The sequence below is a fragment of the Typha angustifolia genome, chromosome 5, assembly GCF_048772165.1.
Source record: "Typha angustifolia cultivar Huaian chromosome 5, ASM4877216v1, whole genome shotgun sequence".
NCBI classification, from domain to species: domain Eukaryota; kingdom Viridiplantae; phylum Streptophyta; class Magnoliopsida; order Poales; family Typhaceae; genus Typha; species Typha angustifolia.
This window is the reverse complement of record NC_133243.1, coordinates 4630967-4658097: the sequence shown is the minus strand read 5'-3', so window position 1 is coordinate 4658097 and position 27131 is coordinate 4630967. Positions and strand designations below refer to the sequence as shown.

Here is a 27131-nt window from a genome sequence, read left to right as displayed (position 1 = left end):
GCCCAAAAGGGCTAAGTTGCTCGATGACTGTATCACTTTAAGTGGTCTAAGATAATCACTATCAGTGGATTTTGATCTAATCCTATAGAGATAAGACTAGATAAAGACGTAATGTGATAAAGATCTAACCCTGTAATTGATGGACTAGGATACCTATTCTTTACCTTATAAATATGTATAGGACTTTTAAGTTAGGTGTAAATATTAAGGATAGCGATGTCATATGAATACATTGAGCATGATCCTTTGTTTTGGAGAGCAATATGAGAGTAGTAAAAATTATTTATTAGATGCCCATCTCCTTTTTTTAATGTGTTTTTCTTTCTTTGTACTTTAATGTAGGGTATATCATGGTAGAAGCTTTTTACTATTTTAAGTTTGCCAACTTTTTTTTATTCATGTGTTTAATCCACTTCCAAACTTAAATACGAGATTAAGTGAGTTAAAAAATCGATAAATATAGGTTACTTGGTTGGCAATTTATTTGGAAATTTAAAATTTTCTAAATTAATTGCTAAGCATTAGAGAATTTTTTGTATATAAATCGCTGACCTCGTTAGTGAATCTACAAGTAGTTTCTCTATGAAGGGTTTCTCAAATACTTTACTTAGCAATTTTCTCAGCAGATTTAAAATTTTCATATAAATAGCAGTTTCAATCAGTATAATAGAAAATAAAATCTTGCAAAACAATCATAAATCTCAGCTATAAAAGATAAAAAATAGAATGAATTGCCTAGCATCATCCATCTAAAGAGAATAATACTCGCATGCTCAAATCTTTGGTGACATTTAAGTTCCAATAATCTTTCCCCTTAATTTGTTTTGAATTATATTCCAGTAGTGTTTCAGAAATATGAGTAGAACTTTAGGATATAGGTGTACATAGGATGGAGGCTTTCCTTTTGATCTTATATCTATGTCTGATCTCCGACTCTACCAAAACTTTTTATAAGGGTGGTGGCTAATCTATAGAAGAAAAATAAAATCTATGTTAATGGCCCACGTCCAATGCTGTTCTTCACATAAAAGTATATTAATATTTCACATACTATTACTTATGGAATGTTATTTGATGCATCGACAGAGTACTTACATTAATTAAATGAGTAGGAATAAGTAATATATGGATTTTTATGATGAGTAAATTATTTGCGTTAAGATCAAATAAGCATAAATAAAATTTTTGGGCCAGTAATTATATGGATGCTTCCTAGCTATTTCACTTGTCTTAGTCAAAGTACTTTAAGAGATGCATCTTGTGATTATGTTAGATCAAGTGGGAGAATATTAGAATTTATCCCTTTTAAGTGGTCTATCATAAAAGGATAAAGATTTTATATCTCAATTCAGATTGAGATTATGATAAGAGTTGTTTAATGGACTATGATACTTATTCGTTATTCTATAAATATGTAATCGACACCTATTCTTCAGATATCTATCTATCTATCTATCTATCTATAAGGTTCTCCATCAAGCAAGGTATCTAAGAAACTAGAAAGGTTGTATTTATGACTTCCGCATTGAATGTGACTAATAGAGTGTAACTATTAAGGAGAACGATGTCAAAGTACATTTAATCCGTATTTATTCTTTATTAATTCGAGCACGATCCTCGGTGATTAATAGACAATATTAGTTTTATTTCAGTCAATTAGAGTTACCTACTGGAGGCCCAAAAGGGTCAGGAATGCCCAAGGAAAGCAGGATTGAAGGAATGCTATGCTTTGCCAACCCATCAGTCTTTGTCTGCAAACTCTTGATTCCCAAGGTACAAGGAAATGTCTCATTAATTTGTAGAACAAGAAAACTTTTAATTTAGTGTAAACCTTTTTATACTAATATGAAAAGTAAATAGTCACTTGTTTTGATACTAGTTTACTAATATCTACTTCTCTCTCATCTCTTCTATCTAACATTTTTATATCTACACATTACTATTATATCCTTAAATAAAAACCACTTCAATCATAGAATAGTTTTATTTTTAGCCAAACTATGATTTTAATTTTATATCACATCAATTATGATTATAATAAACTGTACTAATTTACAAAGAAACACCATAATAACTTTTACAAGTATAACATCAATTATGATCTAACCTTCTGAATCAATAAAAAGGGGACTTGACTCTCTCTTTATATACAATGTCTTTCCTCCCATATTCTTGAAAGTTTGATATGTGAAGCAGTTAAAAGTTTGATATGTGAAGCAGTTAATAAGTCCCACAATATCCCTAACTTACCAATCGATGGCAACCTTGTTTGACATCCATTAGGAACATCCAAATCATATATTATCATTTAACATCTCGAATTTTTACAACATGAAATCCAATCGCGCTGCTACATTTCTTCCAGCTATCAACAAAAATGTCCAGGAGGCTTAAAAGAATAGAAAAGAAGAATATTCATATAACTTAAGACTACCAAATTAAAGAAAGAACAAAACCAAGAAAAGCAAATGCCGTCACAGACAATAAGAACAATGACACAACTATACCAACACTCTGGGAATTGAAACATCTATTAGGCCGATTTCCTGACAGTTGCATCTCACAGTAGATAGCTTCAAATGATTCTGCCATACTAGCCCATGGAGGCTCACCAAATGGAAAAATCTATCCTCAGTTTCTCTCTCTGAACAAACTAGCGATTCCAGATCCCAGAAATGCGCTGCTCTGCATCTGTTGGGATCACTCTGCCAGGCACATTCACCTTCAAGAGGCTTGAGTACCTGTCAAAGAAGCCACATGAATCATCCTAGTTCAATAAGCAGACATAAATTAGAAAATTTAAGTTTTTTGCATACTCTTTGTCTGTAAACAGGTATTCATGCTCTGTGATGAATGCTAGCAAGGCCTGCATATGAGAAGACATGGTGTAAACAATCTGAAATATATAGAATCTAAAGAAAATTTGCTTCCAAGTATAGTGAAGTGCCTCAAATGGCAAATTCAGCAGCTCATAGTATGTCCGAACACCATCTAATCTCTGCTGGACTGCTTCATTATCTATTGATGGTATGGCCGCCAGAGCCTGCATCAGAAATAAAGATGAGAAGATAACTCTTTCCGTTCAATGGATTTACAGTGCTATTTAGTTGGTCAATATGGCTACGAAAACAGTGAAGGATAGACAGCTGAGTGCAAGTTTAATTTTATAAACAATCGAGTATAGGCTCATCTAGCAATGAGACAACTTCATACAAATTGCATCTTGCAATAAAGTGAAGCTACAGTACTCTAAAACACGGCACATGTTGTGCCGTGCCTCAAGAGAAGGAGAGAAAAAGAGGGAGACTAACAACACTTCACTCTTCAGCTGCGATGGCAAGTGGGGATGATGACGACAACAAAGAGTGAAGTGCTACTAGGAGGGGTGCCATACAGCACCCCTCGTGCTACGTGCCGGTATGCTGCATGCATGCAAGTGCTGATTGGCACGGGTATCGTTGCTTAAAAGTAACAATGATTGATGCTTTACTAGAAGAAACAATCAGGTACCAATTCAAAAGGCTAACCTGTTCGAGTGCAATAGAATTCCTGCATATTTGCTGGACCCCCAATAAGTTAATGGATTTTATTTCAGCAAGTGCCTGTATAAGAATTTCATTTCTAAATGAGAAACTAGAAGCAAATTTATATTAGAACAATCATTTATTCACATAAACACAGGAACAGAGAATATGGCTCCAACCTTGATTGATGCAGTTGCTGCAACACTGCATATGCCACCAAATATGTAGTTCCTCTTTTCTTCGGCAATAAATGGAGCAATTTCTTCGTCACGACGTGTGATCTGCTCGAGAAGGGAAGACTTACTCAGAACACTATCAATGATCTCAGTAATTTTAGAAATTTAAATATCTATTAAATTCACATTTATAGCCCACAAATATATGTAATACATTATAATTATGGAATGTTAGAATATTAAAGGCACTGGAAAATAATCCTCCAGACTGGTCTAAATATTCCAGAAATTGGCAACAGCAACATTAATATCCATCACAATATTCTGATAAGGAAAAATTATGAGGGTATAGGCTGTCCTATAGTTAATGATCTTGAATTATCAGAATAGAAACCTGATACAATTATACAATTATATGAAATAATATGAACTGACATCTGATTAATTAATGTCGTCAAGACAAGGGGCAACTTTTGGAGTACCAGATTTAGTCTAAGGATTTTGGAGGTTAAGTTCAGCAGCAGCAGTCATGATAGATGAGAACATTCAACATGGCCAGAAGGTTGAAGTGACAATATCTCATCATACAAAGTTTGATTTGGTATTTCTTTTGTTTCCAGGTTGAAAGATAATTAAAAGTTTATACTAAGTACTGCATTTGTCAGTATAATGCAATAGAAATATGATTATAATTGTTTTCAAACATCAAAATATGTAATCTCAGTTCATCGAGTGCATATAGAGAATAACGAACTCATTCCATCTTCCAAGTATCACACAGCTAAAGTTTAAATGTTTTTGTTAAAGAATGATGTGTCAGAAATGTTCTCAGTTTATATCTACATAGAAATATAATTAAGTTTGATAAAGACATACAAACACAACAGACAATTACATTATACATAATTTGTAAGTACTCATATCTGCAAGTAGGTATTCATGTACATGTACATTAATAAAGGTTCTCAATGGAATTTGATATTCTCCAATAGTGGAAATTATATCCTCCTAAATAATAATAATGGAATCTAACTTGAGAAACATCCATAGTGAATGGCCTGGCTGAGAGACCTGCAATGATTATTTCCTAATTCCTATTGACGGAGATACCTTTAACTTTCTGAGTTTTCTCCTCTTCCGAGCAACTATTGGCCAAAGGGTTATACAGCTACCTTCATATTCATTAAGGAATGGTGCAGGATCCAAAAATTCCAGCAGAAGAAAGTCAAAACTATATTATCATTCTACTATTGATGACCTTCTCGCTTCTCCTCTTCTCCTTGGCAGTTCTGGCAGAGGAAATATGCCAGAATCCAAAGGGATGAGCATCGAGAATGGCCTATAAGGTGTGTAGGAAGGCACTAAGGAGGATGTAGGCAAACAATTATTGTCTAATGACAAGAAGACAATTTCATGGCTGCTATTGAGCATAACTGAGGCACAACAAGAAATTTCCCAGTGGATGAAGCTAAAAACATGGATTAAGCTGAATAAATGGAGTATCCGTGCTTTATAGATTAAGCATCATTTCACTGAAGTGGAGGAGTTGATTGGGAACTTATTGTTGAGAGATGTCAATGGGGAGTCACCAGGCATGCTGATTGTGGAGATGCAAAATCTTGAAGCCAACTTCAGCAAAGATCTCGACGTATTGATTAAATGTCGAAGGAACAGGAGAAAAGATCTAAGAGAACTTAATCAATAAGCATTATGAGCTGGAATCCAGTTCTTCAACACCAAAAACTAAAGGCGCATTACAAGATCTTTTTTCGTAAAACACCAAGAATTGCTTTATTTCGTTTAGTGAAAGACCTGAGTATGAGCATTTACTTTTTATTTGAACCTGGAGAAGAAGATCATGTTTGCCCTTATGGAACTTCTTGTATCAAGAAAACTTCAAAGGCATACAACATCCAGACTGGAACAGTATTTCATTCAAAAGGGACTAATTTTTTCAATGAAGATATAAAAACCAAGTTCATGAAAAGGCTGAAGCCTTGATTTAAGAAGAATACATCCAAGAATACTTGAGTTATGAGTTGGAGTATTTCTAAACTGCAACCTGCATGAGGTATAAAGTATGCACAATCTATGTAAGAATTCTAGATTTGAAGATCTTTTACTAGAAGTCTAGAACTGGATACACCGCATAAACTTAATAAAAAGATCTCCACCATGAAAATTGCATGGCTTTACCAGAGAAGGCAAGGAAAAAAGATAAGATCTAAGGTTGATTCCTTGGCCAAAAGTAGTGCGATAGAAATTCTTCCCAAGCTTGAGAGCACAAATCAAATGATGAAGTTCTAATAACTATTATATAGGGATGGTGATGATGAGAATTCAGAAATTAAAGCAATCCTCTTAAGCAAATCTACATGGACTGCATAGAGTGCTGAAGCCCTTAGTAAAGAATCTGATTAAAAGGAGAATATCTTGCAGAGCGATGATTACTAACCATCTATCCCTGCTTAATTGCCTGACACTTGGGAGTAATCATATGCCTCAAGATACACATTCTGATGTTTCTGGTAAAATGAACTGACACAAATTCTAGAGCATCTGGACCACGTGAGTCAATAAAATTTAAGGTCCAACTAGTGCCTGTTACCTTTAGTACACAGGACAGAATGATCAACAGTTATCACACTGAGATCAATGATTTCGATAGTCATACTGATTTCTAGTAAAGCTGCAGTCTTTGTGGCTTGTCAGTTGGTACTTGTCCTGTTCCTAGAGGCTACAATTAGTCCAATTGTCTCATCCAAAACAATCTGAACCAGGTCCCAACAAGATTACTTCAAAAGCTTCCTAATGCACAAGGATACCATATATAACCTATATCAGCTACCCAATAAGACAAAGGTTGGAGGGAAATAAAGTATACCTGAGCTGTAAGTGAAATAACAAAATCATCGGGCTCTTCAGCATCTTGATCTTCAATATATTGTCTGTTAGTCATTTCCTGTTTAAATTCATAATCACTTTCACTACTTCCATTTAACTGAACATCACATATTTCTGATTAAAACAGCATTAAAATTTGTAAAGATGGAAAGCTACATACTTGCATGTGAAATATTGTTTCTAGTTGCATTTCCAACCGTAGAACTTTCAAACAATCAAGTGCTAATTTTTTGTACTCATTAGCGAGAGATCCGAGGCTTTTTGGAACTGCACTTGTTGTACGTGTATGGTGATGAGCTTGATTGGCATGATTTCTGTTCTCTGAGCTAGTTTGTGGCCTAATGAAGGACTCTCCAAGCCTGGACTTTGTAAGTTACCAATTTACGTAATAACATTAGTGATCAACCAAGCTACAATAGAATCTAAGCATTTCAATGAAGAGTTCCTTAAGGTTGAGTAAAAAGAAAAATTGCAGTCCGAAATTGCAAGTTGAAGTGCTAAAAGGAGGTCTGAAGAAGCAGTATAGATAACCAAAAAATGTCTTAAGAAAGAAAACACAAAATCTAAACTACAACATAAGCAGCTCATGCTCCTAAGAAAGAAAAGAGCATCTGAAGCAGGTATACGCAGAGTGGACATGCTACAAAACTTCACAGAAGAAAGCAAATTATTCCATAGAATACATCTGCTCTTATGTAAATCTTCTCTCCTCACAGTAAACATATGATTCATCACTAGCATGATTTGGAATGTTAGAAATATCAGGGAGGTCTTCTACCAATGGTAGTTACTGGTTAGACATTAAAGTTCTGTAAGTCCTGAAAACTAAAAAAATCCAAATTTGAGTTCAGTACTGGTTGACAACGAGCTTATGTGTCTCTGTTTCAGATTCTTTTATTAAATACAAGATGGAGTTGACATGGATAGAATGATATATGGCTCCATTAACTAGGAGCATGCAGGATGTATGAAGTGCGAGTCGTATACCACCTTACTTAGCAAACTCTTGTTTAGAATTTTGAAAAACAAAAAAGAGAATGCATGTAACAGAGAGCAGATGATCTGTCCAACCCAGGTAGCAGCACCTTCCTACAACCCGAACATGTAGCATGATTCAATTTGTTTCTAGGTTGGGGAATTATGCAACATCACAATGATTGTTGATTTTAAATCCAATATAGAAACTTTTACTTCTCCGCATGCTTGCTTTGCCAATTGAAGCCAGCAGCACATCAAAGTAAGATAATCCTCACGACCTGGATTATGTACCTAAGTAACAACTATCATATCATAAGTCTTGAAAATTGTTTGTTGAAAGTTGAAATTGAGGGCCAGAAGCACTTCATCTTGCATCCTATTTGTGAGCATGGAACAAGATTCTAATCACAATACTAGGATGCAAGTTGGCTTAAACTTCGGTTTGGTTCTAGGTTATCTTTTTCCCTAATTTAGATTAAGGAACACTATTCTAGATTTATAACCTAACATCAAACTATCCCTAATAGATTAAAAAACACTTTAAATTATTAGCACATAAGCCCAATTACACTTTCAAAATCCTCTCTCCTCTCTCCTACTACCAACCTATTTAATTCTACAAAACCAAAAGCCCTTGTTTAAGTTAGCCACTTATCTCCTCTCTTATCCCCACCTATCCCATTTCTTATTCAAGAATTTCAATTGCATACCTACAAATAGATATTAATATGTAGTCAATGCATACATAGACAATGATACTGCATATATGGATGCATGCATTAGAGATATGAGCTATAAGTACAGAAGAAGGCTGATTTATTGTATGATGGCAAATGTAGATGTTAATATGTAGTCATTGCATACATACATAATGCTAGAATGATACTAAATATATGGATGCATGCATTATAGACAAGAGCTAGAGTGCAAAAGAAGGCCAATTTATTTATGGTGGTAAGTGTAGATGTTAAATATATAGACAATGCCTACATAGAGAATGATAATACATATATAGATACATGCATTGCAAACATAGAGAATCATACTGCGTATATATCATTGTATTATGGTTTAATCCATCCGTTTGAACAATCCACTTTGTCGCATTAAAGGGTATTCTGTAAATTCATAAAAGACAAGAGCAAAAGTTTACTTTCCTATTTATTATGCCACATCAAATATAAATATTACACTACTATTCTAGTTTACAATCAAACATCAAATTAACCTCCTCTAGATTAGAGATGCAATTTTAAGAGTAACAGATTAGAATCGCTACTCTAGATTTTCTTTAACCGCAAAGGCGCAAAACCAAATAGGGCCTAAGTGATCAAGTCAAGAATATGCTGTATCATATGCTAGGAGATAATGCATCACTATGTATTCACAATGATTTAGAAATACTAATTCATGTAAGAAAATGAATCTGACTGTCACAATTACCAAACTGTATCAATAAGGGTCAAGGAAGGGATTGGAGATGCTAGCATAATTCAGGAAACTTAATCATATTAAGGGATCAACATTACCTTTCAATTGAATCTGCCAGATACTCCAAAGAATCGCTAAGAGAAGCCAATAGGATTAGTTTTTGATCATCGTGAATTAAGTTGTCCTGCATGGGAGAGATAAAAATTTTATTCAGCACAAAAGGAACTACTTGATTGAGCACATACAAGTCCCTATTATTTCAACATAATGTTATACATAAGTACTTTTTTTATTTTGACTGATTGGAGCCCACAGGGGCAAAGTGAGCTATAAAATATATATTATATACGGAAACCTGTTCCCAGACAATCCTTGCCTTTCACAATACAGATTGTCATGCACTACATTCTAAATCATCAACTTCATTCTAGTTGCTGCACAAACTTCTAAACAATATGTATGCGGTATGCGCATTGGGTTGCATGTTAAGATGGATAGTACACCATGCATAATGATGTTAAATCCAAGGATTTGAGTTTCGGCCGATCCCGAGTGGGATCGGCCAAAACTATAGCCGATCCCGATCCAGGCCGAAACCACTCGGTTTCGGCCTGGCCTGCTGCAGGTGGCTGCAGCAGGCAGCAGACAGCTGCTGCTGTCAGCAGCAGTAGAGAGAGAGGGAGAGAGAGAGTGAGGGAGAGAGAGGAAGGGAGAGAAAAGGAGAGAGAGAGGGAAAGAGCAAGAGAGAGAGTGAGAGAGAGAGGAAAGATTAAAAAAAATGGGGCATGAGAGAGAAAATGGAAGAGAGAGTGTGGGAGAGGGAAAGATTAAAAAAAAAAGGTGAGAAAGAAAGAGAGAAAAAGATAAAAAAAAGAATGTGGGAGAGAATGAATAGAAAAGAAGAGAAGGAGAAAAAGATATTTTTACTTTTTAGGCTTTATATGTGAGTAATTATTATTTCTTATTTTCTTATAATTTTTTCTAAATTTTTAGAAATTTCTCTAACATTTTTAATAATATTTAGAATTTTATTTAATTAAAATAATCTGATCCGATACAGGCAGCCGATACGGCCGATACAGCCGATACGTATCGTTTTTTCGGACGGCCGATCCCGATCCCGATACCGATTTTTGGAACCTTGGTTAAATCTTCCATGTGTCTTTAGAGAGATCAATTCTTTGTTGATGATGCCACATCTTGGCAGGAGGGGAATAATGTTCATATTAATAATTAGAATAAATGGGTCAAGGAATGGGAATACATCTAATTTTGTAAACTAAAAAGTTGATTTCAAATCCTGACCAATAATCTTAACAACAAATGAACGTGAAGAAAAGTACAAAACTATAATTTGTTGCATTTAGTGACTATTAACTCTCACCTTCTCGACAAAAGCATAGGTTGTTAGATAACCATAGTTTCAATCTATTCTAACGCTTTAATTTCTAGGATCAAACATTTTATGTAATAACCAGAATTTAAAAAAAAATGAAGGTCATGTGCAATGCACGTGCTTTCCTTCCCTCTCACTCGCCAATTATATGAGGGAGGTGGACGTGGATTCCTTGGCTGAGATTGTCAGATTTGCTAAAGAGCTAACCCTAGAAATTTTCCTATATGAACCCTAGCTCTCCTCCTCATGCCATTGTAACCTCTCTCTCCTCTTACTGTCTTCTTCTCCTTCCTCCCTTGGCAAAGTTGAGAGGTCGGATCTGGCCATCAGAGTATCCTTGGAGCAAATGGAGATCATCTATCGACTCACCCATGAATCCACTTCCATCTCTCATAATTAATTTGAATTTAATAGAATAAATAGTTATGTACCTACTTTTTGTATCTTCAGCTTTGTCGATGAAATTCGCTAGTCACCGACTTCAGGTCATTACTGCTTTGGTTCAAGAAGCTTCGTGTCGATGACCTAATGTTATGGGTCCTAGAAGTCCTTAGGGGAGGCTATGCCAGGTAATCTCCGGCTGACAAGAGTTGTGCTCATGTCTGGTCGCTGCCTTCATTGTCAATAGCCTCCAACCCTCCTGATAGGTTTCCCTCCTTAAGAGGGGTATGTTAAGTCTTGTATTTGTTTCTCTTACAAAGAAATCTAGTTCCAGCAAACTCCAACGTCGCAGATTTAACTCTGGCAAACTTCGACAAACTCCTGTATATAATTTTTAAATTTATTTCTTTATTTCTTTTTCAGTTTTTTTTATTTCTTCCACTCTCCCTTTTTCTTCTCTCTAATTCTTCTTCTTCACTGCACCATAGTTTTTCTTTCTTTTGTTTGATTTTCTTCCACTCACTCTCTTTTTAATCTCTTCTTTTCAATTTTTATTGCCCATAGTTTTTCTTTCTTTATTTTATTATTTTTGATAATTCTTTTTAAACTTTTAGAAGTCTTTTTGTATTTTTTAAATAATATTTAGAATTTTACGTAATTAAAATGTGCGATCCGATCCAGACGATCGATACAGCCGATACATATCATTTTTTAAAAAGTGATCTCGATCCTGATTTTTTGAACCTTGGTTAAATTGCAATAGTTTAAAGAAGGTACCTGCTTAATTGGTCGCAAACTCAATAATAAATCACTCATTTCTGTCTCCACTTCAACTGTTTCAACATCTGAAAGTTTGTTTTCTGTAAAGGATTCTCCAGAAGAATTCCGTAAACAAGCATTTGCAGGATCAAGACGCATCAAACTCTCCACATCACTCCTCCCAAGCAGCATGTAACTTTGCTTTTCTAGAACAGCCTGCATTTGTTCAGAAAGTATGTATCACAATCACATTTTTTTAAGGTCAAGATAAAAATAAAAACAGAAGAAGTTCAAGCTCGTGACAAACAAAAACATGTCAATACTTGTAGTGCAATATTCAAAAGAGAGATAAAGGAAAAAAAACACCTACAGTTATAGCAGCACAGCAGTACTTACACTGGAATACCCTGATTGAAGATAAATAAAATTCTAACTAGTTGCAAGAAGGTTTAAGAACAAACACACATATCCTGTTCTAATATATGTAGTCCAGTATCATCTCAACTTAATATAATCAAACTGAAATATCATAAAATGCAGCATATGAAGCATAGATAGGGATATGCCGATACGACAAATCTCAAAAAATAAGGATACAATACATTCTAGATAAGTAGCTCAAATATGTATATATTTATGTCTACATTGAGGAATTATATATTATTGTTGCATCCGATAGTTTATATAAGAAGACTCAATTAAAAGAACTACCATTCATAGCAAAGGTCTCCTATATTATGTAGTGTGTTACTGAGAGGTAAGATAAACAAGCAAATTCAATTTATAAATCAAAAGAAATTAACGTGTAACACGATTCCTTAATATGGGTCATAAAATAAATAACCAACGCCAAATGTTTTTACAAAGAGAAACCTTCTGAAAAGAAATGAGAAGTAATAATTTTGCCTTCAATTTGACTCATATAGATAGGAATCTCGGAAGTATTTAAAAAGAATCTGAGAAGTATCCACAATATTAATTTCTTTAAAATTAGATAATTTAAGGAAGTATCCAATATGTATGCAGAAGTATCTATGAGTATCATAACGGATATGGCGAGAGTATGGAAGTATCTGTGTTTCCTAAGTACACCATATCTTGTGTAATAAGAGTTTACTTGCATTTGAATCTCACAATTTGTTTCATTGAACTTGCTGATAATATGGAAAAGTATCACACTGAATTTGATCAAAAAGGATACATCAAGTACCATATGCAAAGTAATATCCTCATCTCTTTGCTAAATTTGTGTTCATTCATGAAAGGGCAGAACCTAATCACAGGTCAAGCACAAAATCCAGCAGTCAATACAAAAGTTCTTGAGTACAACTAATGTGTAGAGTTAATTTCCGCTTAATTTAAAAGCCAAAGCCATTCGGGTGAAGATTTCCTTGGATCTATGATCTCCCAGTTTCTTATCTAGTTTGGCGTGGAACCAAATAACACTGGAAATTGTGAATCAGATTCAACTATCGTATAGAAATGAAAGGCCTCAGGCATATTCTCATCCATTTCATTAGAGCATTACCTGATGCGTGCCAACACATCGATCAGACAGCCATGATTTCATGAGTCTTTATCCTAATGTGCCCTTATATTTCATCTTGGGCGTAACTGTGATAGTAATATGCATGAAAAAAATACACTAACATAGATTCAATGGAGCGCTTGGATGGATCCAAATTAGATCTGCTCGCACTGAAGTCTTTATTAATCAGCATCACGCGCACACATTTACACACAAACACATTCTTATATATAGGTATATAGTGCAAATTAGGGCTTAATACCATCATTTATATAAACCATTTTACAAAACATTTCTCAAATGTTCTTAGAGAAGAATCAAAAATGTTTTAGTAGTAAACAGCATTAGAAAATTGATTTGCAAGATGATTTCACTTTATAATCACATTAGCAAGCATAAGTCAAACACTTGCTACTTGCAAACAAGGGCTAATTTAGCTTTGTAAATGTTTCTATGTAAGTATAGATACAAAAATGTGTTAATACATACATATACACACGAGAGAGATACCATCGTCTATAAAATATCTTGCATCTCAAGATATGCAAAATATTTCTCAATTGTCCTTATAGAAGAACCAAATATTTTAGTAGTAAGTGATGATAGAGCCCTGGTATTTAGCACTAAAAACTAATTTGCAAGATAGTTTCACTTTATAATCAAATTAGCAACCATAAGTCAGGCTCAAAACACATGCTATGTGCAAACAAACGCTAATTTAGCTTTGTAGTGCACATATTTTATGTGCAATGCATTTTTATGTGAGCAATGTGCACTTTTTATACGCAATTTTTTGTTCATACTTCAAATGAGAAGTGCTTTCCTATTATGCACAATAGGTCTGTTTTCTAAGCAATGACATTTTATATATACATTACAAATCCCCTCCTAGATCTCCCTTCTTCTCCCTTTCTGCTCCCTTTCTCCTCTTTTTCTCTTCCTCCCATTCTCAGTTTGAGAAAGTAGATCTTCTGGAAGAAAACAGATCAAGAAGATCTTCTGGAAAAAAAAAACCTGTTCACTAGCATTCAACTTGACAAGGTAAAATAAATACTTATTTTATTAAATAGTAAGTACTTTAACACAAGTATCTTAATTGTATAGACACAGCTAATCCCAAACACAGTATATTGTACAAGATTTTGTAAAAGGACAATAATAAGGACATTACAGGGCAGCACGACCTAGCAGCTTGATTGCATACAAGGAAAATATTTGACAGAGAGGTAAAAACAATAGAAGTATTGCACCGAGTAGAAAGAGATGCTGGTAGTTAAGTATGTGGATAAAGATCATGTTTGTACACTACAACAGTGAAAATCTGAAAGCCAGACTGTTTGCTAGAAACTGGGATAAATAGATATTATGAGCTGACTGCTGAGATTACTAAAATAAAGAAAGCCACAGATATTTGAAAAAGGTTTCTTTCTTATGGTACTAGTCCCGCAGTAGTAATATAACAGAATAATGATGTTATTACCAAAATCCAAAATATTGCAATAGGAAGTGCCATTATTCTCTTTTTAGACCGTTTGGGGGCAGATAGTAGAAAATATGGCAGTAAAGGTAATGATAGAACAACTTGAATAATTAATCATAATGTCAACCCTTTACTGTGAGAAGAATAAGTGATGAGCACACATGGAAGAGCAGTGGAAGGATGTAAGAGAAAGAAATCAAATCCAGTCATTCCACTATCTGGGAACAGCATTGGGTTTCCTAAGATAGCTGGGCAACAAAATTGATGAAATATCTGATCTGACTAAATGATACATTAGTACAATATGAGCAAAACTGCTTCAAGTTGCCACTTATAAGATCACATAAACTATAGTTTATATACACTCCCTAAACATTGTTTGGTATGCACAGACCCCTAAATTACTAAAAATCTCTCAAATCTCCCTTCAGATAGTTTCTCATTACTTTTTCTGTCCATAAGTTAACATAACTCAACATGACTAAATTTGTGACCTATATACCCTTATCTTTTGAGGGAAGAAAAATACCAACAGTTTAGGGAGTCTTTTCACCTTTTATAAGTAGAAGGGCATATTTGCGTTTTCACCTTTTTCATTAACGAAATCTGGGGGTCAAAGGTTTCCAATAATTTAGGCAATCTACATATACCAAAAATATTTGGAGAGTATATGTGGAAATAGGCAATAGTTTATGAGATCTAAATAGAATTATTCTTTCTTTTTATCCGACTAGAAGCTTGGAAAAGGTAAACATAAATACAGTTGAAGTTAATCTCTAAAGTCCATAAAAGAACACATAATCTATAGAAATGTAATAAGATGCAAATAATAGGAATGCCATTATATTAGTATGCAGTGAGGAAACCTTGAACATAGTATCTGTTTCTCATTTGCAGGTTAGGGCTGCAAGTAGCAAGAATTCTCTTGGCTTTTTGAGTAAAAGAACTGAATGGGCACTGCTTTTCAGCAACTGAACACAACTGATTTTCTTGAGATGAAACAAATCTCTTGGCAGTAGTATTTTCTTATGCAGTATATGTTTGCAGAATATTATGGTTGTATAATTTAAATTCCACAGTACGGTAAATGGGGATATGCATTACCTCCATATATGACGTTCGACATCTTTCATATGCACGTTCCAAGAATGTGTGTACATAGTCAACGAGTTCACTTGCATATTTTGGCATTAGCTGAGCCCAGCCAAGTACCTATGGAAAAACAATTTAGAATAACTTGAACTTGCCATAAAGAAAAACACAAGTGGATAATAAACTACCTCTTTTGCTAGAAAATCAATGGCTAAAAGTCCCTGTAATACAGGGCGTCCCTTCCCAACTAGTGGACTGTATACTGTTGTAGCATGTGCACGTGGCCGGAATGCTGCTGGGCCTGGAAAAAGGAAAATTGCACAAAGGAAGATGAAGGAAAGGCATGAGTTGATTCCTTACTTTTGTGAAGAACAAACAAGGTATAATAATTAATAAAATCCAAAATCCCACAGTTGCTGTGAATTTGAGTTTGCTTCTTAAGTTCAAATTTCATGTCTCTTTTTGTATAAGAAAAAATAATGTTGATATATATTTAGAAAATAAATATGTAATACAAGCAATGAGAAATGCATAACAATCACTTGATAAATATATGATGAAATTCAAGTAGGTATATTTTTACAATTTCTTTAAAAAATTTATTCAAGGAAATAGATATCAAAAGGTAAATATGCATCATAATATCCTTATTTAATAACCATAAACAGATTATAGGATCTAAAATGAACATTGAATATGCCTCAAGTTTCCACGTCAAATTTTAGCCCTACAAGATGATATCTTTGCAACTTGGTTAGTTTAAAGAAATGACAAATTCACGAAAAAAGAAGGCTAAGTTAAGGACTATTTGCAATTATATGAGAAGAGAAGAGGTTCAGTCTTCCTACAAAATCCTACAGATACGTGCAAAAATTGAAAGTTAATTTCAACTAAGGATGTACTAGTAGTGGCATGGCACTTGGCACGGGATGTGCAGTGGCACATCCCTTGTGCTGAGTTGTGTTGGTCCGGCATAGCTACGTGTGCCATCTGGCACAACATGTGGAGCCTTTTTTTATAATTTTTTTCTATTTTCATCAATCTTCATCAAATCAATTTTAATCTTCGTACATGTTCATATATTATATCATAGAAAATTATAAAATTCATATTTGTATGAAAACTAAGACGTTACAACAAGCAATACTATCAGTGGATGAGTTTTGAAGATTATCAACAGTATTTAGTGCAACATTCTCATGTTATTCTTGTGCCGGCAAATAAAGTCTTTGATCATCTTCCCCATGCTACGTTCAACTAGATATTAGTTTTTAATAATTGAACTATTACAAACTAATATTATGTGTTGAAATGTTATTATGTATTCGGTTATACTATGGAGTGTTTAATCATTAATATTAGTTTTAATAAATGTATTCAATTATATTATGTGTTGAATAATATTTCTATTTAAATGTTGCTTTATCTTTAATAAAATAAGTCATTTACAAAAATAATCTAAAGACAAAATATTATAATGTAGGTTTTAATACATATATTTAAACCAAAAACCAACGATTAATATGCCGAAGACCTAAAACATTTCTAAATATCCTAAAACTTTTATTAGAAATATTACATATATGTGCTGGTGGCATGCCAGGGCGTATCGATGGTGGCATGGCCATCGTTGATTTCAACACCTTTGACTCTAATGTTCATTGGATGAAGCAATCTGATAAATGTAACTAGGAAATTACTTATTTTGATGAATTCTAAGATATTAGTGTTACTTTTCTAAAAGACTTCCAATGAAGCAATTCAATTTAAATTTTTATGGAATGTAAATTTTACAAAAGTGAACTGTAGAACTTTCTTTTCCTATCTAGTTACATCTAAAACAATTGGGATGCATAGTGCAATATTGTTATTTGATAATACCATAAATTGACAAAATTACTCCAATATCATGGCTAGTCACCTAGATATATTACATGGGAGGCTCCATGTGCAATTGTGGTTAAGTGGCCATCTAGACACCCAATCACATGGTCCCATTGTTCAATAATGGTTCCCTAGCATTTTGATGACATAAGTTCAATACAAAATGACACTCATATACAATCCTAACTAAGAATTGTCGTACCAAAGCACTATCGGCATGTGGCACAAGGGGTGTCGCATGGCACCTCTCCTCTTGCCTCCTAGTAGCGGTCCATGGCTGCAAAGGTCTCTTAGAGGCATTAATCATGGAGGATGACCAAAGGAGGTGTTTCTAACCGACGAAAGCAAAGAGGATCGAGAAGATGGTAATGGTGATGATAGTGTCGAGCTTGAAGAGGAAGACAATCCACAGATAGAATAGGATCCACTACTTTATATTTTACAATCCACCACTATTCCCTCCTATTATCCACTAGACTACGGCTAGGGCACCACAATAGTCGATGAAAAGAGAGGATAGTGACATATAGGGCAACAATAAAGTAGCATCCCTCTTAGTCTCTCCTCTCATTTTCTTTCCTCTCTTGCATGGGGCTGGCGATGAATCCTCTATTCTTGCGACACAGTTGACAGGTGTCGTGCCGTGTCGTGCCGTGTCAGTTAGGGTTCAGCATGCCGGGAAGCACAAACACACAAAAATGGTTGTTGTGGCCATGTTCATGTCCGACATGCCGTGAACACATCTCCGACATGTTTCAAATAAACAAAAAGTATCTAATATTAAAAATAGAATAAAAATTTATTTCATAATTCAAACATGCTAGTGGGACACATCATAGGTTATTCCCATAACCAACAACTACTAAACTAAAATCCAAACACTAAAACCCAAATATCAAAATTCAAATCAAACCAATACAGTCCAATCACTCTTCCATTAGAAAGATATTCCTATATTTAGTTAGTCCTCGAATGATGATCACTAACAAATAGAGCTGCTACAAAGAGGATAATGTGGGCAAGGCACAATTTGTCAAACATAAGGTCCTTAATAACCGTTGGTAGAATAAAATTGACTACATATTTGCTTTTACAAAGCCTATTTATAAAATGGTAAGGAGGTTTGCAAACATTGACATCCCTTATTAGCATTTAATATATGAGATGTGGATACAATGATAGAGAAAGTTAATATAGTCATTTATAGGAATGAAAAGAAGATGGAAGGCAAGGAATCTACCTATTATTTAGTGATGCATAAGATCATAATCAATAGGATGAAAGTAATACGCCACTCTATTATTTAGCACATTATTTAAACCAAGGTGATATTGAGATTTTGAGTTATTCGGTCCTGTCATCAATCATCTTAATAGATATTATAGCTTCTCATAGATTGAAAAGGATCCAAATTGTTTAGCTCCACATATAGAGTTAGAAATTTCCCACAGGAGAACAAATGCTTGAAAAGATTCTTTTCAAAATGGAGAGGAAAGAAGAATTATATGTGCAGAGTATACCAATTTTCCTACAAGTGCAGGAGGATCTACCCAAGGTTCCAAAAATCGGTATCGGGATCGGGATCGGCCGTCCGAAAAAACGATACGTATCGGCTGTATCGGCCGTATCGGCCGCCTGTATCGGATCGGACTATTTTAATTAAATAAAATTTTAAATATTATTAAAAATGTTAGAGAAATTTCTAAAAATTTAGAAAAAATTATAAGAAAATAAGAAATAATAATTACTCACATATAAAGCCTAAAAAGTAAAAATATCTTTTTCTCCTTCTCTTCTTTTCTATCACTCTAACTGTTAGTCTAAAGTATTCATTCTCCCCCACATTTTTTTTTAATTTTTTTCTCTTTCTTTCTCACCTTTTTTTTAATCTTTCCCTCTCCCACACTCTCTCTTCCATTTTCTCTCTCTCTCATGCCCCATTTTTTTTAATCTTTCCTCTCTCTCACTCTCTCTCTTGCTCTTTCCCTCTCTCTCTCCTTTTCTCTCCCTTCCTCTCTCTCCCTCACTCTCTCTCTCTCTCTCTCTCTACTGCTGCTGACAGCAGCAGTTGTCAGCTGCTGCTGTCAGCAGACCAGGCCGAAACCACTCAACCGAGTGGTTTCGGCCTGGATCGGGATCGGCTATAGCCGATCCCGATCCGTTTCGGCCGATCCCACTCGGGATCGGCCGAAACTCAAATCCATGGATCTACCTTTTACAATTTCAAACCTTAAGAGTTCTATTAGAGCCACCTTTAGCCTAACTTGACAGAGTCGAGTTTCTTCCACCCGAAGAGAATTGGTATGGACACCACTTTCAAACACGCGTACTCATGCAGACGTTGAAGGGCAACCCACCTAATGATACTTTGGGTGGGCGACAAGTCACAAGGGAGAGACTTTGATTTTTAGGGTATTTTATTTTATTTTCCCATTATGAGTATTTTGGTCTGGTATTTTTAGGGTTTGCCTATATAAAGGTTTGTTATCTTATCATTTGAGGCTAATGAATATTTTACGATTTTGAGATTATCTACCCTTTTTGTTGGTGGATTTCAACTCCTCGCTGGTGGATTCCATGGGTTTGTCCTTTGTTTCTTTTTCATCTACTGTTATTCTGCTTCAGAAGATTTGCATATGAAGTTTCTATATATAAAGCATATGAGTCAAATGTTTCAACAAAAACAGTTGTTTGGAGCCTTGGAGCACAATCTATCATTTTGTTTCTCCAATAACAAGAGGCTTAAAAGAGGGCAGTAAACTTCTAAACAAAGTCCAAAATTTTCATTATTAAAATTATTGGGTATTTGTGTAATGAGTCTTTGACCAAACTAACCCTATTCCGAAACTTTTTCTAGCAAAATGAACCACACCCTAAATTTAAAATCAAAAGGGATTTGTTTCACCGTAGCTGGCAGTAAAACACTGCAAAGATTCACGTTTTGCTTTTAGATCAAAATGTCAACAAGTTCAGCATTTATATATATAAGTTAATAAAAAATGCTAAATTTATTAGAGGTTTATTTATGTAAAACCCTAAACGTTGTGCCACAAGATTAATTGAACTTTTCATCTTTTAACAGTTAACACTCTACCTCTCTCTGAAGACAGGGCAAGATAGTTTTGTAATTTAAAAACCATATCCTCACCTGTCTTAATCAAAGAGTAGGAGGTCGTAACATGTCTCTCATCACATCAAATCTATTTCAGGAATGGACAAGTACAAACAAAATCCTTGTAAATTATCTTGTGAAAACATAGCATAGATAATGTTATTTCAAAGATTAGTACATGTATAGAAATAGCATGATACCAACCAACATCACTCTCAAAAATAACTAAACTACAAATTTGTTTTACTAATATGTTTCTCTGGATGGGGGTAATATCAGATAATAAAAGTTCTTAACAAACTTACAGAATGAAGTTGGTAACTTACTAGAAATAGCCTGTTGAACACATTTTCGGTAATCTACGAACATTGCTGGCAAAAAGTGATCCTTCAGAAAATTCTCTACGAATCCTAGTAAGACGTCATTCCTGCACATGTTTATAAGCCATTTCAGACCGAATATTAACAGATGATTACACATTGAACGTTCAGCAGAAAGCCTAGATACCAGAGGAATATAAGATGAACTTTAAAATAATATCTTTTCTCTTTGAAGATACAATCGTACAAATGTTTCTACTGGATAATAACAGTGTTGGGAATAATAGAAAAACCAACAAATACATATCCTGATATGCAGTCATAAGCAACGAGTATAAGACACTTGTTTATAGTGCTGAAAAAACCAATGGAGTTTGGCATCTAACCAATTCCAAAAAGCCATCATCAGAATGTCTTGTCTAGATCTACAGTAACGTGAAATGTTGGAGCTCACTTAATTGATGGAAAAATTTGTTAGGACAGGCCAACAGAATTACAAAAACTTTTTAGTAGTGCTACGGGGTTCTTAGACACCCAAAAAATGCTACTGATGAGTAGCATGTCCTATGTCTAGATCTACAGTTATTTGAAACGATGGAGCTCACTTAATTGATGGAATGATTTGCTAGGACAGCCCAACTGTACTATAAAAACTTTTGAGTGCTATGGGTTTCTTCTTAGACACCCTATAAATGCTGCTAATGAGTAGTAAGTCGGGGCAAAAATGTAATACATAGGAAGATGGTGGTTATCAGATAAATCATATGTTAGTTACAAACTTTTCTTTTTGGAAACCAGAGTTGTATTCAGCTAGTGCCTCTCTCGATCAGGAAGAGAGGCGTCAAAATAAAGGATATTACATAGTTTAGGGGGAACTAGATCCCAAGGACCCACACTTGATTTACACTTAGCAAAACCTAAGTCTCCACGGACATCCTCCATTTTTTATCAGCTTCACCACCTTGAGGGAGTCTGATTCCACCTCTACCTTGTGATTTTTGGCTAGTTCCAAACCCATATGGAAGGCCCAACCCTCAGCAAGAAGAGCGGACTCACACAGGATCGGCTCCCATGCAGCTGCAAGCATATCACCTTTGGTTGACCAAAGCACCGCTTTAGCTCCACCTTGATAGTCCCTCTCGGTATAAGCTCCATCCACGTTCAACTTAACCCACCCTATGTCAGGAGCTTTCCACTTGATTCCCACCACCTTGGTTTGTTTTGCTGTTTTTTTAACCAACTAGGCATAGTCACCCGCTAGTTGCACCACTCTCCATACAACCACTCTTGGATGATCCTCGTCACCTCAAAACGCTTTTGCGTTTCTTTGCTTCCACACTTGCTAGCGAGTGAATGCAATTATGGCTTTGCACTCAATGTTTTGGTGGTGGTCCATTAACCAAATGGTGCTCCACTCATGGCTTATCTTGCTAGGCTAATCATCACACCATACTTGTTCAATTGCCAAGCATTCTGACTCCATTTTCACGTATCTGTATGAGAAGAACAAATGTTCCACGTTCTCTCTATGTAAACCACAAAGAGGGCAGCTTTCCTCAGGCCCTATCCATAGAGAAGAGCCCTCGTCGACAGTCTGCCCCAAAGAAGCTTCAGCAAAAGAGTCGCACTCTCGGCGCTACCGAAAGCCTTCACAACTCTTTCCACCCAGCCCATCTTGCCCGTTTATGCGGCAAGAGGTAGTCATAGATGACTTCGCCCTTAGCACCCCCACAAAGATGAGGCCACCAAATCCAACTATCTCGACTCTCAGCATTGCTAAGTGTGATCCTGTTGATGTCGAAGGCTAGTGCGAGTCCAACCTCCTTTATAAGCCTGGCCGACTGCCAACTGATACCATCAGCTAGTTCACTAACAATAAGGTTCTCGTTTAAGAGGTTTGGGTGTAGGACACAGGGTTGACGATTCCATGGCACCAGCGATACCCAAGGATCCATCGTTGCCCTCATCGACCTCCCATTTCCCACAAGCTTGTGACAGCCTTCCCTGACAATTGCTACCATGTTGCATATAGCTCTCTAGACCCACGAGGAGTTCGTCGGCACCCGAGGCTCCCATGGGTTTAGCTCGCCATACTTGGCCCTTAGGAGTCTTAACCAAGGTTCCTCATTCAACACTTTGAACACTAGTTTTTCTAATAAAGTTGTTCTCCCAATCTTCTTTCAGGCTTGTTACTGAGTCCCAATTGATAAGATGGATTCTTGGCCACCTCCCTTCCCCCATAAAAATAGTCGAGTCTACTTTGTGATGGCTTCCAACACATCATCTAATAACCACAAGCACCTTATTTAATATGGAGTTGATTAGCATCGACCTCCCGACCAGTGAGAAAAGGCCACGCTTCCACCTGGCGAGCTTCTTGCCCACCCGCTCGATCAACAGATGGTGCTTCTTGACTTTAATTTGGTGGCTAGAGATGAGCACCCCCAGGTACGTGAACGGCATCGATGCACGTTGCATGTCAACCCTGCTGCACATCGTGGTCATTTGGTCATGTCTCATCCACTTAGGAAGAGCTCAAATTTTTCCAAATTTACCTTATGGTTAATAAAACTAGAGTACATTGCTAAACAATCAAGGACGCATCCCGTGTTGGCGTCCGTCGCTTGCACCGTAAAGAGCATGTAGTCGACATGGAGGAGGTGGGATATCTGAAACCGTTTGATTTGGAAGCCTGTAAGCAGGCCATGGTCCACTCTATGGTTCAAGATGCTAGAAAGATTCTAGGCCACCAAGATAAAGAGGTAGGGGAAGAGCAGGTTGCCTTGCCGAAGGCCACGCTGAGGCAAGAACCACTCCGTTGGGGAGCCGTTGATGAGGAGAGCAAACCGTGGGGACAAAATGCATGCTTTGATCCACTCTCGCCACCACACCACGAAACCCATTCTAGCTAAGGTGCGTATGACCGCACCGCAACTAACCCGATCATACACCTCCATATCTAGCTTCAACATCATCACCGGTGGGCTGCGCTTGCTAGTGATCATTGAATGTGACACTTCTTGCGCTACCAGCATATTGTTCGAGATGCAGTGACCAGCTACGAATGCTACTTTCTTTGGGCCGACAAGCTAAGAAAGGATATGCTTCAATCTTCCCACAAGGATTTCGGCAATAATTTTATACAATACATTGCATAAGAATATTGGTCTGTAATCTTTTACTTGTGTGGTTCTTGGGGGACAAGCATGATGTAAGTCTTAACCCACAAATGCAGAAAAGAGGCATGGGAGAAAAAATGGCTCACCGCCTTACATATATCCTCCCCCACGATCGGCCAAAATTTGATATAAACCTCAAATTGGATCCCTTCAGGGCCTAGTGCCTTGCCGTGTGGAAGAGACTAGGGTGTTGCTTTGATCTCACGGGAAACTAGGGTGATCAACTTCTCAACCTCCTCCGATGAGATCCTTGGAAAGCACGGCTAGCTTTGGTCAATTGCACTATTGGCCTCCTCTGGGCCCCATAACCCATTGTAAAATTCTAGAAAGACTTTACCTACCTCCTCCAGGCTTTGCACCCACCTCCCATCCGCTTGGAAGATGCCAGAGAGCTTATTGCGGTTGCAATGAATAAATGCAGTGAGGTGAAAAAGTAGTGTTTCTGTCTCCCTCCTGCACCCACTTGAGCTGAGATCTTTGCAGCCACTTTATGTTGATATGCCTACTAAGGGCCGATTTTGCAATCACAAAGCTTGGAGCCCGACCTCATCTAGGCCGCCGAAGGTGTCAAGTTTTTTGTAGTCTGCCAACTTTTTGATGAACCTCTACGAGATGGCTCTCGATATTGCCCATTTTCAACCTGCTCCACCTTCTCATTTGTTTATAGAGGGCATAGATTTTGTGCATGAGGGCATAGATTTTGTGCATGAGGGCATGTATTGGATTCCCCCAAGCCCTGCTGGCCCATGTCTCCCTATAGATATGCTCACTTTCCTTGTATTCCAGCCAGAGAAGTTCATACCAAAACGGACTAGCCGCAACATCTTCATTCACATGAACCGCCAGTAGGAGAGGAGCATTATTTGAAGCTGAGGGATCAAGATGGCGGACTAAGCACTGACGGTGCAACCCGAGCCACTTAGTATTTGCTAAGACCTAATCTAGGCGCACCCATATACGGCGAGGTGCACATTGATAATTACACCACGTGTAAGGCAGACCCACATAACCTACATCACATAGCCCCACTTCCTTCACAAAGCTAGCAAAGGCTTTCACCTTCGGCCCCAGCTCCACCGTGCTAGAACTCTTTTCTAATTGACACTGAGAAAGCATTGAAATCGCCAACCACCACCCAAGGCATATTGATGGGAGAGATTTGAAGAAGCTCGTCTCATTGCATACGTTGCTCCCCAATTAGTTACTCGCATACCACTAGCATCATCCACATCTTGCTTGCTGGGGAGGTGATGGCGAGGTGTGTAGCATATTTAGAAGTCGCAACAACATCCACCCACCCTATCTTGGTCTTCCAAAGTAGAATAATACCACCTAAGATCCCCTTAGCTAGAATTGCGAACCACGACCAACACCGGCCAAGAGCTTTTGCTGATGTTCCGGCCTTCACCCAGTTAACATGGGTCTCCAACAAGACCATGAGGTCAATCTTGCGCTCTCTATTCAAGTTCCTACATCTATCTAGCACGTCCTTCATCACCTCGCCTTGTGGCCTATCATAACCACATTGGTAGCACATAGCTGGAATACTTTCATGCACCATCATCTGCTCTAATTCTTCCTCCTTCGAGCCTTAGCCAAACCATTATTTTGAGGGGTTTGGTTAAGTCTATCTCTACACACACACATGCAAATCTGCTCTTTGTGTGGTTGGTCTAGCGTGGTCTCATCCACCATGAAGGGATTCCAAAGTAAGTCGCTACTGGAATAAGAGCTTCTAATTCGCAGTATTCCTTTCGGAGGTTATGTAACTGTATCCAGACAGGCGCTGAGGCAAAAGCCGCCACCAATGGCTAGAAGTTGTTCTTCCATAGGATCAACTTCAGCACCTTTCCTAGTATAGTCCACGGCTCGTTGTTTAACACGTACTCCATTTCCTCCATCTTTTCGAATCTAAAGGCATAATAGCCTTCATCCATATCCGACACTGAGAAGCCCTTAATGCCATTCCACATCCTCACCAGATGGTTCTTGAATCTCTCTAGAGGTATTCCCTTGTCAAGGAAATGACCAAAGAGCATTTGCTTCCATTTCGCTCTGCACTTCTCGAGCACCTTTGGCTCAACAATCACACAGTCCTCCACTTGCTTCTTTAGCTTGGCTAGTATCTCCACTAGAATATGCCTCGGTGTCTCCCTTGAGCGCTTAGGGCTAGGAGCTACTCATGCCCAAGAGCGGGTGGTCACAGGCAGCTTTAGTCTAGCTGGTTCAGACGCCCACGCTCTACGTAGTAAAACATCCTCCCCCCTTACTGGGGTGAGAGGCTCTCTCCCTGGCTCTTCTCCAGGGTTCATGTAGCCACAATTATATTTTTTAGGATGTAGTTAAAAATTGCCTCATAAGTTATTGTACATATTAGTTGCATTCACAAGGATACTATACAAGATTAGAAGCATTTTCCACAAGTTTTTTCAACCAATTACTGGTAATAGAAAATTGCCCTCATGTTTTCATCTATAAGTGTCACTTTCAAAAATTATGGTGTCTTTGGCCCCAACCCAAGCAAGAACTCCTATAGCTTCTGGATTGCATTGGCCTTACAAGAAAGGTACGGCTGATAGAAATCTGTAAATACTGTTATGCTGTACAGTGTACACCTTGCTGCTAAGCAGTGAGTTGCTCCAAATTCTTTGACAGATTATTTTCTTTCCAAAAGAGTTAGGGTTCCAATGCTTGAAGGGCATGCACCTCTAAGGAGGATTTGTAATTCTGTATCAGCATCATCTCAAAGCCATGATGTTGCAGCCATTTGGACAAGTCTACACCACATGACCACATAGCTCTTCTTTGCTCACTACTTGGAGATGGAACCATGTCGACTCTATGAGTTGCAATCTAGCTATAGGTTTGGTAGAGATGCACATCCTGCCTGCGATGAAGTGAATGCAAAATAGTCCTTTTGGCTCTAAGGGGTTGAATAGAACTATCAGGATTTACAGTACACAATAGGCAGACTCAAATGGTTCACT

At 36.8% G+C, this 27131-nt stretch overlaps 1 protein-coding gene across 1 annotated transcript in view; it reads right to left on the bottom strand.

Moving 5' to 3' along the window:
- Window positions 1–2260: 2260 nt before the first annotated feature.
- The window catches only part of LOC140759987 (exocyst complex component SEC8), a 51649-nt gene continuing 26778 nt past the window's right edge, over window positions 2261–27131 (bottom strand). The window contains exons 16-27 of the mRNA XM_073096739.1: window positions 20972–21072; window positions 15838–15950; window positions 15662–15769; window positions 11568–11765; window positions 9112–9197; window positions 6765–6963; window positions 6585–6662; window positions 3704–3805; window positions 3528–3602; window positions 2948–3043; window positions 2817–2866; window positions 2261–2741 (exon numbers count right to left, since the gene is read on the bottom strand). Of these exons, the coding sequence (XP_072952840.1) occupies window positions 2654–2741; window positions 2817–2866; window positions 2948–3043; window positions 3528–3602; window positions 3704–3805; window positions 6585–6662; window positions 6765–6963; window positions 9112–9197; window positions 11568–11765; window positions 15662–15769; window positions 15838–15950; window positions 20972–21072 (1294 nt within the window). The 3' untranslated portion in view covers window positions 2261–2653. The remainder of the gene's footprint in view (window positions 2742–2816; window positions 2867–2947; window positions 3044–3527; window positions 3603–3703; window positions 3806–6584; window positions 6663–6764; window positions 6964–9111; window positions 9198–11567; window positions 11766–15661; window positions 15770–15837; window positions 15951–20971; window positions 21073–27131) is intronic.